We start from the raw sequence: 13,661 nt of genomic DNA, 5'->3' as shown, positions 1-13,661 counted from the left end.
TGTTTCACACCAGTGCTGCCAACTGTATGTCCCTTTCGGCTGCTCCCTTGTTTTTCACTCAGGGTCACCACAGCAGATCCAAGTTGGGTCTGCATGTTGCTTTTGGGACGGGTTTTACGCCGGACACCCATCCTGATACAATTACACTTTACTTGGAAAAATATGGCAGGCGTGCGGTTTGACCTGGGAACCTTCCGCACTGAAACCAAGTGCATGAACCACTTGGCCACCACTCCTGCAATACTGTAAATATATGCACAACACAAATCTAAAGTTTAATCGGCTCATCTACGCCCAAGCGGGTATCTAGGATACAAGTGCTGCCAACTGTTGATGAAAAAAAGAAACTGAGGCAGTACTTTTCATTCAACCCTCATATAAAGACATGTTGTGTTTGTTTCTCTCATCCATTAATTTCATCCATTGCTACTTCTTCTTTTTTCAGAGTCTCCAGTGAATTCTGGTGTTCTGTTCAGTGCATGCACAGGCTGGGTGTTGGGGTACGGTTGTGGAATCCAGCACCTTGGGAGCCTTTGTCAGTGAGGACAGTTTCACTGACCTTGAGTGTACAGAAGATGATGTGATCTTTGTGGAATTAGTGGTTGTCCTCATTGTCAAAGTGAGGAGTCAGAGTATCTGGGCTTGTGAAGATCCAAGCTTCCAGTGACTTACTCGACCCAGCCATCAGCCATTTGTTTCTTTCTAGTAAAAATCTCAAACTTGACTCCTTGAAACACTTTTCTGTTTTATGAAAGAAAAAAAATCCTAAATGTACTTTCTTACACAGTGTATTATTCTGTTAATGTCTGTATTTTCAGGTGACTTATACCAGCATCAGTCCACAATCCATGATGGGTTTCAGCAATATAAGAGTACCTATCTGTCAAATGTCACTGATTCCCCGGTAAACAAGACATCGATCCCTCCCATAGAGGAGTTTGACCCCTTTGGAGGACACGCAGTTTGGCAGGTAACACTGATTGTGCTTCTGCTGCTTGTACACGTGGCATTAACAACCAATCAAAAGACACTTCTGAGCAGTGCTTTTTGTTTTATAATGTTCAAACATTTACTCATTCCTAATATTGAATGAATCCCTGTCGCGCTTTTCCACCGATGTCTTCATGCATGAGATGAAATCCACTCAAAATGGACCCAGCGAGTGAATGAAGAAGCTTTAGTGCCGAGGAATCCTGACCATGGACCTCTTCACTGGACTACTCTAAAGCTCCAGAAAAATCACACCTATATAGTCACAAAATTATTGAGGTTCCACTAAATTAATCTGCAATTTAATACTTTAGAGCAGTGGTTTTCAAACTGTGGCCAGAGTTCTTTGGGGGGGGCACAAGGGATGGGTGTTGAGAACCTTTTTGAGAATCATTAACAAATGATTCAATCAATAGCCTTTTCGCTGAAGGATTCCCTAATTCGGTCCTTCAGAGCGGCCGTTGTTTTTGAAGGTGTTGGTCCAGAAAATGATTGTTTCTTTACATTGGTTGCAGACCCTGCAGCGGGTCTGTAATCAACCGCTTCTGCAGCTGCTGTTCTTGAAGCTTGAAGCAACGAAGCAGTTCGTTGGTTCTCTGCTTCACTGCTTTTCAGAAGCAGCAAGTCCACTTCTTAAACCCTCTCAAAGCCATTTAAAAATGTCAATTGTGAGTCACTTTTGTCTTGTCTTGTTGCAGAAAAGAAACAAGAATCGTCCTCCATTCCGTTGGCACAGCTCCAAATGCTGCGCCGCTCTCTGAAGAGTCAAGTTAGAGTCCAGCTGGAATTAATAACTTCAAAGCGAATTACAGCATGAAATGAAATGGCACCTCTTTCCAAACGTTGTAACACATACAGCAAACTACAACAGACTAAAACATTTATTCCTCCCAAAATGAGACGTCCTGTGTTCTTTATGAATTACATTGATGCTGACGTGCAGCTCACCTGGCTGTGTTCAGCTCAGAGGTATGGAGTGACATTTATGCCATTAATATCTGAACGGAAATGCTTTTGAGAAAAACTACAGATTTTGTTTATTTCTATTTATGCCCAGAGTTTAAGGATCCAGTGACCATTTTCATATTTATTTACTTTAAGACTCAATTAAATGTTATTGACATAGAAAACCTGTAAAGCCTACTTTTAGTACACAGAAAATTCACAAGAGGTATTGATAAGGGAATCGATAAGGAATGGGATAATGGCATCAATATTGATAAAATCTTATCAATACCCAGCCCTGTAAAGTTGAATTAATATTATTTCTGTTAAAATGTGTTAGTTATTTCCAAAGACATTTTAAAACACACAGAGATGTTTTAAGAAACAATGTTTAAAACATAACAAAAGGTAAAAATAGAAGAATATGAAGTTGATGTTTAAAATGTTTACAAAGTCTGTAAAATGTGTAAATGCATAGACAGTTCCTTAAAAAATACACAAATACTTTTAAAATGTGTTTAAGATGTGTAAAGGAATAAAAAGAAACACACGGCAATGTTGAAATTGGATGGATGTGTGTCGTGGGGGAACCTCACTCTCCTACACTTTGAAAACCCCTGATTTAGAGGTAAGACTGAAGTTTGGAAATGATGGGTGTATTAAACTGAATAAGACATCGCCAAAGAATCTACACACTAATCCAAACTTTTCACACTGGGGTGGAGAGTTTTGTGGGTGATTTACTACACAGTTGATTATAGGCAGTTTGTGCATGTTAATTTGCCATATGCACAAAATGAAATTCAACCAGCCACTTGCAGGTGTGTACATTGTGCTTCCTTCCACATGAACTCCGGATTCTTGAACTGGCAATTTAAAAGAAAAAAAATCTGGTGAGTAATCATACTACGTTCTTTCTGGTGGAATGCACACAGACAGCTATGTGTTCCACCTCTGCATCATCCCACGCATGCCCTGAGATATGTGTGTGTTTATTTGTGTGATACAGTATGACACACAAATAAACACACTCCCAAATGCAGTGGTGGGCACAGATAACCAAAAAATTAACTTCGATAACAGATAACCAGATAACTGAAAAGTTATCTTCGATAAAGTTTTAACATTGCGTTCACTTTTGGAAGCATCAAAAGCGACAACAGACCCAAACAATGAATCAGCACATCCTGCCCTCTGCTGGAAGCTCCAGTTTACTACATGGCTTTCAGCACAGCCTCAACTGGGGGAGGAGCCAGAAAGCTCAACTCTCTACTCAAACACAGCGCTCCCGTCAGGCCGAGGTCTTGGAAAATAAAGCAGTGCTGAGTTATGGTTTGGTGTATAAATAAGATAAATACTGATAGAATAACTCCATTAATGTAAATTCTGTCATTTGTGCAAAGTTAAGATATAACATATATCTTTTAATGTTGAAAAATGCACTAATTCTGAAGTTTTGTAACAAACACAGACAGATGGCATTCTGGGTAAAATGTGCCTCCGCTACACTGATTGGTTGATTCATTCTATGTAAACCAACACGTTAATGTGAGGTGTGTCATGTGTTGGTGTTTACAGATAAATGTGCTTTTGTAAAATATGCCATTTTTAATTTGTAAAAAAAGGAATTTTCAAAAAAAAAAAAAAAAAAGCCAAGTTGTAATTAAATAACTGTCTGATATAACTGGTTGGCCCTTTTTCAGCTGATTTTTCATTCGTGTGAGAATTTTTTGGATCGCACAGTTTCAGCTTAATCGTGCGTCCTGTATCGTTTAGTATACATGGAGTAATGAGCTGCGTTTAACATCTCACGACCACCTCCTGATCACCGATCGTATAGTCAGATGAAAATCAAATCTGTTTGATATTCTGGTCGGTAGTCGTGAGGGTATCACACAGCTGAAGCGCTACAAGCATCAAAACTCTCGCACTGTGCCTTTGCAAACACCGCAGACCTGTCTTGTAAATGTTTTTTTTTTTACTTTGATGTCTCCCATCGAGAGTTTTTGTAAATTAAGTTTGAAAAAAAAAGCTTCTGTTTACGTTTTGCTTCTGGAAATAAGAGTCAGATGTGTGGTTTTTGAATGTACAATGTGTGTGAGAACATAAATCGTAATCTGTGTTGCTACTTGCTACGTAACGTTTAAGATGTGTGGAATTTAATAAAAGCAAACACAATAACAACGTCTATAAACCCAGAGAATATATTCATGAGAGTTTTAGGCACTAGAGTTTAATGCTGTTGTCCTGATCAGAGTGTCTCAAATGCATTCTCCTGTCGTGAACGTACTGAGATTACCCTATCACCCATAATGCACCTGGACACAGCATGCCCACACTAAAACCTTAAAAATTAGCACATTACTTTAAAACTAATACATATATCTGATATTTTCACTTTATAAAACTTAAGAAGTGACTTAATTTAAATAACTTGTCCGAAATAAGTTTGGTTAAAATTTGAACCATAAGTTAAAAATGTATGCCTCTGGATGACTTGGGTGATATTGGCCACATATCAGTATGGTGTTCTTTTTTTGGTGACCAGTTCTTCTTTGCCTGCAGAGGATAGAGTGGTTTCTTCTAGAAGCAGCTCTCCTCTGTTTACAAAAGGTACAACTACACATCTGTTTACCACGTTAACAGTCTGAAAATTATCGGAAGATAATTAGTCTGATAATGGATTTCAAAGTTATCTGAAAAGATAATCTGATAATGAAAACTTTATCTTTGATAATTATTGGTTATCAGAAATGTGCCCACCACTGCCCAAAAGGAGTCTCGCCAAAATAAACTTTGTGCTCAACGCAAAACAGCGTAGAACTATAGACCGGCCCCCTGTTACACATGGAGACATTTATTGTTCAAGAAACAAGCAGGAAATACACAACTATGAGGGGCAGTTGAGATGTTTGAGCCTGACCCAGAAAAAAGTAGTATGTGGTTCTCCATCTTTTGCATTCTGAGAAACCAACATTTCTTGAGAATGTGTGAAGTTTTGATTCACTGGGTTCAATGATTGATCATGGACCATTTTTTAATTTCAGCCCTGATACATATAGCAGAATTGAAGCCACATTAATGTTGGATCATTTCAACCTGTCAAACATGTGAAAGACTCTGCAAAGTGGCACTAAATGGCCTCCAATGTCACTATTAAAGCTATATTCTCCAGAGAGTTCAAAATCCCAAATCACATTATGGCTCGGAATATGGGGCAGAGTAACAACTGAATTAAAATGAAATGCTGTTTTTCACATTTTATTTTAGTTTCTATTCATTTCTGATTATCGCTCTTCCTTTAATAGGTTATCATCATTGTCTTCCTCACTGGATCACTGTCTCTTGTCACGATTGTTGGCAACATCCTCGTGTTGATGTCCTTCAAGATCAATAAGGCGTTGAAGACCGTGAACAACTACTACCTGCTGAGTTTAGCATTTGCTGATCTGACCATTGGAACACTGTCCATGAACCTGTACACCACCTACATCATCATGAACCACTGGGCTTTGGGTCCAGTTGTCTGTGATTTGTGGCTCGCGATCGACTATGTGGCCAGTAACGCATCCGTCATGAACCTACTGGTCATCAGCTTTGACAGGTACTCCTGTGGATGGGTTCCCCCTCCTTTAACTGAGTTCATCTTTGCTTAATAAATCAAAGAACACATGCATGTTTCATTCTGTGGGTAAATTGTGCATGTATGGATTGTCCATGTAGATCTGACACTGTTCCATTCTCTTATTGTCAAATTGTCGTAGATATTTTTCTGTGACTAGACCTTTGACCTACCGTGTCAAACGTACAACCAAGCGTGCAATGACTATGATTGGATTAGCCTGGACCATCTCCTTCATCCTGTGGGCCCCAGCTATCCTGTTCTGGCAGTACATTGTGGGTGAGCGGACAGTCCAGCCCAACGAGTGCTACATCCAGTTTCTGTCGGAGCCCATTATTACATTCTGCACTGCTATTGCTGCATTCTATTTGCCAGTGACTATTATGACCATCCTGTTTTGGAAGATCTACCAAGAGACTGAGAAACGTGCTAAAGATGTGCAAGGTCTCAAGGGTTCTGGGTCAGGAAACAACCCCATCCCTGCTCAGAAGCAACAAAGTGGCTCTAAAAAAATGGGCAGAGAGGACACCAGTGAAAGCCAGAGGGGCACATCAGCTGTGCTGCACCAGATGGCCACTTCCCCAACTCACTGCAGGACAAAACTCACCCAGAGGGCTTCAGAGAAGAAATCAGAGGACAACTTACCTGAAGGAGTGGAGCCCAAAGGCAGGTGCAGTTCACTCTGCCTCCAGTTTTCATTCGTCCTGTCAGATCAGTCATCAAAGAGATCTACCACCAGCATGAGCATGCTGAATGAGGTGGAGAACAGCAGCTGTGACGTCTGGAACAATGAAGGTGGTGTGTTCGAGGAGCAGTCAGGTTTCGATGAGGAAGCTCATGTGGCAGATACACCAAATCTTTCAGCAGGTTGGTTGGATCATACCCTTACTGTGCTGTCTTGATTGGAAAGTTATCTATCTCTCTGTCTATGAATCTATCCATCGACAGTCTAAAGCCCCAGTCACACGGCACTAACGAGGGACAATGAAGTTCACACGAAACAAGAAATCTGGGCTTTCGTTGACTTTTGGAGTGGTTCTTTAACCTTCATTCAGCTTTGTTTCCTGCAGCTAGCGCTTCGGCAGAATTTTTAAACTGTTGAAAAATTTGAACAAACACCGCTGACAACCTCAATTCATCCATATTTAATTTTGCTTTTGTTCTTGATGGTTTCTTATCGTTTGCTTAATTTTCGTAACATTAGTGTTTCATTTGACTTTTGTCCAACTTCGTTCAACCTCCCAAGTCCAACGCATAGAAAGAAGGTTGACGAACGCAGCAATATCTGAACAAATCAATAATTAAAGCTTCATCAAACTGACCAAAATATCCTTGTATCACTTATGAATTGTTCATTTTTGGGAAGAAAAAGCAACATTTTTTTCATACAAAAACAATAGCATTAAGAAAGTTTTATTTAACTACAACACACCTGTGTGTGCGTGCGTGTCTTTGGGAGTAGCCTTCATCTGACACGGACAGTTCCCCATGGCTGATGCCATGGACTCATCAGAGGTACTCGTCAGGACAAGTACTATCACAAATAAAGTGTACAACAAAGGTACAGACATGCTGTGAGAACTCAGAATGTGAAGACAAACAAAACTTGTCAAAACAAACAAAATCTCATAGCTGCAAGTGCTGTGGACATGAGGACAAGGTTGGCTGCGCTCAGTTTTATACACACTTTCGGTCATGTTATGAATGTTTCATTTTGATTTCATTTAAAGTGCTGAGGTTGATGTTTGCTTCATTTTTCTTTCATTAGTTTCGGTTTTGTTCGGTTCCTTTCTTCACTCAGGCTCTTTATAGTAAAATTTCTAAAAATTACATCTTTTAACCTCACAGTGAAACATATTCTCATTAATAAATACAGTATGGTACTGTATGTCAGGAGGTGGCAGTTCCAAAAAACTTCCATGGATAGAGGAAGGAATTTTTTGAAAGCAACAATTTCAGTTTAGAAACTAGGTTCGGCTACTGGAGCAGAATGGATGAAATAAGACCACACAGTAAACTTAAGTAAGATACCTGTTTGTGTTAGAACGTTCACACATTAACTTTTCACACAAAGCAATAAAAAAAAAAAAAAAAAAACATCAACAACAAAAACAATAATGGCCCCAACTCACAAATAAACCAAAATTCACCCTGGGGAATTTTATCTCAGTTATGGCTGTGTAAACCAACACCATGAGGTTGTAGGGTTCAATTTGTAAGTGTCTTTTTCTTCTTTCAATATGTGTGGAAAGACAGTGAGGCACAGATTTACCCAACCATCAGCAGAATCATCAAAGTTCAGCCAGTCCAAAGGAAATCAAAATCTCTCTGAATAAGTTCCAATGTGTGAATCCAGGTACTGTTGGCTTTGGACTGGATCAGTTAATCATACATCCCAATCATACATCATACATCCAGCTTCATCCTGAAATGGTATGGAGAAGGATTTTCTTAAAAAGAGCTGAAGGTTCAGCTACACTTTGCCAGAAGGTCCATGAGAGATGTAAGTCTAGATCTGACCTGTTATGTTGTATGAAAATCCTCCTCTGCCCCACTTCACTGTGAAGCTGTGAGTGATGATTGAATTGAAGTAAACTGTCATTAAAAATAGTTGTTGAGGAATCGGTCCTTGTCCCCAAGGTAATTATTTGACTTTTTCTAGTAATGTTAACGGAGTAGGATTAAGGATTGAAGTTACTGAAGTTATTATACTTGGCCCCACAAATCTTAGAAACATGGTGTCTAACCAGATCCTTACTCTGGATGGCATTACCCTGACCTCTAGTAATACTGTGAGAAATCTTGGAGTCATTTTTGATCAGGATATGTCATTCAATGCGCATATTAAACAAATATGTAGGACTGCTTTTTTGCATTTGCGCAATATCTCTAAAATTAGAAAGGTCTTGTCTCAGAGTGATGCTGAAAAACTAATTCATGCATTTATTTCCTCTAGGCTGGACTATTGTAATTCATTATTATCAGGTTGTTCTAAAAGCTCCCTGAAAAGCCTTCAGTTAATTCAAAATGCTGCAGCTAGAGTACTAACGGGGACTAGAAGGAGAGAACATATCTCACCCATATTGGCCTCTCTTCATTGGCTTCCTCTTAATTCTAGAATAGAATTTAAAATTTTTCTTCTTACTTATAAGGTTTTGAATAATCAGGTCCCATCTTATCTTAGGGACCTCATAGTACCATATCACCCCAATAGAGCGCTTCACTCTCAGACTGCAGGCTTACTTGTAGTTCCTAGGGTTTTAGGAGTAGAATGGGAGGCAGAGCCTTCAGCTTTCAGGCTCCTCTCCTTTGGAACCAGCTCCCAATTCGGATCAGGGAGACAGACACCCTCTCTACTTTTAAGATTAGGCTTAAAACTTTCCTTTTTGCTAAAGCTTATAGTTAGGGCTGGATCAGGTGACCCTGAACCATCCCTTAGTTATGCTGCTATAGACTTAGACTGCTGGGGGGTTCCCATGATGCACTGAGTGTTTCTTTCTCTTTTTGCTCTGTATGCACCACTCTGCATTTAATCATTAGTGATTGATCTCTGCTCTCTTCCACAGCATGTCTTTTTCCTGGTTCTCTCCCTCAGCCCCAACCAGTCCCAGCAGAAGACTGCCCCTCCCTGAGCCTGGTTCTGCTGGAGGTTTCTTCCTGTTAAAAGGGAATTTTCCTTCCCACTGTCGCCAAGTGCTTGCTCACAGGGGGTCGTTTTGACCGTTGGGGTTTTTCTGTAATTATTGTATGGCCTTGCCTTACAATATAAAGCGCCTTGGGGCAACTGTTTGTTGTGATTTGGCGCTATATAAATAAAATTGATTTGATTTGATTTGAAGGATATATTGCACTAAATCACAACCTTACCAACCCCCAGAGCAAGGACTCCCACTGCTGCTTTTTAATTTTATTTTGAGGAAGAAACCACAAGCAGACCAGACTTGGAGGGGGGGGGTGGCCCAAAGTTTAGGCCAAACTAACAATAACAAAGATCAAATAAACAAATGTAATGTGATGTTTCGTGGTTCGCTCATAGGAGCTCTACCGCTGTTAGTCGCCCTGAGTTGTACGTATTCGCACTATGTGTGAAGGGGCCCTAAAAACATCGCTACTAAAAAAAAAAAAAAAAAAAAAAATCAGAATAAACAAAAGTTGTAATTATTATGAGAAGCAACGTTGAATAAAATAATCACGGGTAATAACTTATTTCAGTTGCAAAAACTGTCATCATGTGTAGTGTGTGCGCATTATAATGTCTTCTATTTTTCCTGTTCAGTGTTCTTAATGTAAGATATGAACCTTTAAGACACAACAAGGAGTTTGATATGTCTTACATATCGATGTATCTCTCTCTGTCTAGGTGTCAAAAAATTCACAAAGGGGAAGAAACGCACCGATGAACAGCTATCTTCATTTTCCAGACGTGAAGAAGGGTCACAATCAAAATCTGTGATATCTTTGACAGCTGACCAATCACCTGCAGCCATCACCATCAAAGAAGCAGTGATGGCCAAACACTTGGCATCGAAGGCCAAGACAGAGATCCACAAACGCAAGAACGAGAAAAAAGCCAGTGAGAAGAAGGCAGCTCGGACGCTCAGTGCAATCCTGCTGGCCTTCATTATGACGTGGCTGCCGTACAACATCATGGTGCTGGTCAACACTTTCTGTCAGGAGTGTATCCCTGAAATGCTCTGGGCGCTGGGCTACTGGCTGTGTTACGTCAACAGTACAGTCAACCCCATGTGCTATGCTTTGTGCAATAAGACCTTCAGAACAACTTTCAGGGATATTTTGATGTGTCAGTGGAATAAGAGGAAAAACAAGCCTCAGTTTCAGCAAAGAAAGGCGGTGGCTTTCTGCAAAAGAAACATACAGTTCACACAAAAGTCCTAATTTATGGGTCACATCTTTAACTGTTCATTTTCTGATTCATATCTACAACACAGAAGTGACCGTGTGTCACGGACCAGTCAGTCAACCCCCTCACAGTGAACAACAACATTCAGTGGTTTTAATCAAGAACCAGGGACAGGCTTGATCTTCAGACCTGAGAAAGCAGGATTCCAATCCTCAGGAAGGAGTCCAGGCTGAGGTTGGGTAGACTGTAAGACAGGTTATCGGGCAGCAGTTCTTCAGAGGGTAAAAGTGGTCGTCCTAACCAGTTAAACAGACTATGAGCGTGTTGCCTGTGGGGATCCAGAGGCCCTAGATTGGGTAGTGTTTATAAAATAGGTAGTTGACATTTTTCAAGGGCGGTAATAAATTATGCACAAGTTTCTATAATGAGTTGGAATGGCGTGTGAGTCCAGAATGTTTTAGAACCTTAGACATTAGACCTCAACAGTCTTTTGAAGAAGATCTCAGCCCTTTTATTTCCTGTTAATTATGTGATTTTTTTTATTTTTTATTGTTAATTTACTGTCTTAATGTATTTATAAATTGTTTTGGTTCTTGTTATCATATACAAACTAGTATTATTATTATCATCATCATTATTATTCCTATCAGTATTATTATTATTATAATTATTATTTTACTTTTACTCCTATTTTGGCATTTGATTTTTAAATGGAACACAATGGAAATAAGTCTTTTCACTTTCTTGCGTCATCCATGTATTGTTAATGTGTTTACAATTATATTATGTACTTACATAGAAATTACTAAAAAAATTACACCGCCGTCTGCTGGATTGGCATGTGAGTCCTGAATGCAAATATTAATGTCCATTGTTCAGTGTTGTTAGCTAATATATGTAGCGTCTCTAAAAAGATTACTCCTATCAATGTTCAGTTTTGGCACTGTTCACCCTTGGTCCAAAATACATAAGCATACCAAATGGCAAATGTCAGCTCTCCCCTGTTTGTGCATGATCAAAATTGCGCGCACGCACAGCTGTTTTTCTTTTCTGCATTCTGCTGTAAGCAAGTGCTTTTAATTTTACAAACAGAGACAATGGCAAAAGACATGAAAAGCACTACACATTTCACTCATAGTACTAACACAACACTTAACTAAACTGACTAAACCAATTGAACTACAAAAACACAATAAATCAGTAACACCAGTGTTGTAATGTAACAAAGCAGAATTTTGACGTATCTGTACTTTACTTCGTTATTTACATTTCTGGCAACTTTCACTTTTACTCCACTACATTTCTTCAATAAAATGTGTACTTGTACTCTGATACATTCCCTTAAACATCTTCATTACTCGTTACTTTAATATACAACACTTTTGGTTTTGCTCCCATTTTGTATGAGATAAACTCAAAGATCTAAAACTTTTTCCACATACACAATATCACCATTTCCCTCAAATATTGTTCACAAACCAGTCTAAATCTGTGATAGTGAGCACTTCTCCTTTGCTGAGATAATCCATCCCACCTCACAGGTGTGCCATATCAAGATGCTGATTAGACACCATGATTAGTGCACAGGTGTGCCTTAGACTGCCCACAATAAAAGGCCACTCTGAAAGGTGCAGTTTTGTTTTATTGGGGGGGGATACCAGTCAGTATCTGGTGTGACCACCATTTGCCTCATGCAGTGCAACACATCTCCTTCGCATAGAGTTGATCAGGTTGTCAATTGTGGCCTGTGGAATGTTGGTCCACTCCTCTTCAATGGCTGTGCGAAGTTGCTGGATATTGGCAGGAACTGGTACACGCTGTCGTATACGCCGGTCCAGAGCATCCCAAACATGCTCAATGGGTGACATGTCCGGTGAGTATGCCGGCCATGCAAGAACTGGGACATTTTCAGCTTCCAAGAATTGTGTACAGATCCTTGCAACATGGGGCCGTGCATTATCCTGCTGCAACATGAGGTGATGTTCTTGGATGTATGGCACAACAATGGGCCTCAGGATCTCGTCACAGTATCTCTGTGCATTCAAAATGCCATCAATAAAATGCACCTGTGTTCTTCGTCCATAACAGACACCTGCCCATACCATAACCTCACCGCCACCATGGGCCACTCAATCCACAACATTGACATCAGAAAACCGCTCACCCACACGACGCCACACATGCCGTCTGCCATCTGCCCTGAACAGTGTGAACCGGGATTCATCCGTGAAGAGAACACCTCTCCAACGTGCCAAATGCCAGCAAATGTGAGCATTTGCCCACTCAAGTTGGTTACGACGACGAACTGGAGTCAGGTCGAGACCCCGATGAGGACGACGAGCATGCAGATGAGCTTCCCTGAGACGGTTTCTGACAGTTTGTGCAGAAATTCTTTGGTTATGCAAATCGATTGTTTCAGCAGCTGTCCGAGTGGCTGGTCTCAGAAGATCTTGGAGGTGAACATGCTGGATGTGGAGGTCCTGGGCTGGTGTGGTTACACGTGGTCTGCGGTTGTGAGGCTGGTTGGATGTACTGCCAAATTCTCTGAAACGCCTTTGGAGACGGCTTATGGTAGAGAAATGAACATTCAATACACGAGCAACAGCTCTGGTTGACATTCCTGCTGTCAGCATGCCAACTGCACACTCCCTCAAATCTTGCGACATCTGTGGCATTGTGCTGTGTGATAAAACTGCACCTTTCAGAGTGGCCTTTTATTGTGGGCAGTCTAAGGCACACCTGTGCACTAATCATGGTGTCTAATCAGCATCTTGATATGGCACACCTGTGAGGTGGGATGGATTATCTCAGCAAAGGAGAAGTGCTCACTATCACAGATTTAGACTGGTTTGTGAACAATATTTGAGGGAAATGGTGATATTGTGTATGTGGAAAAAGTTTTAGATCTTTGAGTTCATCTCATACAAAATGGGAGCAAAACCAAAAGTGTTGCGTTTATATTTTTGTTGAGTGTAAAAGGAAATTTGATTGAGCAATGCATGTGGTGAAAGTACGCTGAAGCGCAGCTGTACAGTGGGCAGATATACCGCGGGCAGATATACAGTCCTCTTCAGCAAGAGCGCAGCACTTTCCAGTCAACAGCATCAAGTGTCATGTTTAACATAAAACAAGTTTAAAAAACAAATCAAATAAAAGATGACTGGCTGTGCCTCCGCTGAGGAAGAGGAAGACTGTGGAGGATGAAAACCATCTGCGCTTTGGACTCCGAACACGTACATATTG

At 40.4% G+C, this 13,661-nt stretch overlaps 1 protein-coding gene across 1 annotated transcript; it reads left to right on the top strand.

Annotated features, from left to right (window-relative positions):
- The first annotated feature begins 253 nt into the window (after window positions 1-253).
- Window positions 254-10,453, top strand: LOC117531548 (muscarinic acetylcholine receptor M3-like). The gene is made up of 6 exons (XM_034194669.1): window positions 254-302; window positions 477-626; window positions 819-970; window positions 5,244-5,539; window positions 5,700-6,424; window positions 9,918-10,453. Exons 1-6 carry the CDS (start codon window positions 254-256, stop codon window positions 10,451-10,453), a joined length of 1,908 nt encoding a protein of 635 aa, XP_034050560.1.
- Window positions 10,454-13,661: the final 3,208 nt, after the last annotated feature.

Source organism: Thalassophryne amazonica, chromosome 18, assembly GCF_902500255.1.
Source record: "Thalassophryne amazonica chromosome 18, fThaAma1.1, whole genome shotgun sequence".
Classification (NCBI taxonomy): Eukaryota; Metazoa; Chordata; class Actinopteri; order Batrachoidiformes; family Batrachoididae; genus Thalassophryne; species Thalassophryne amazonica.
Note: the sequence above shows the minus strand (reverse complement) of the source record. Positions and strands in the feature narration are given on the sequence as shown.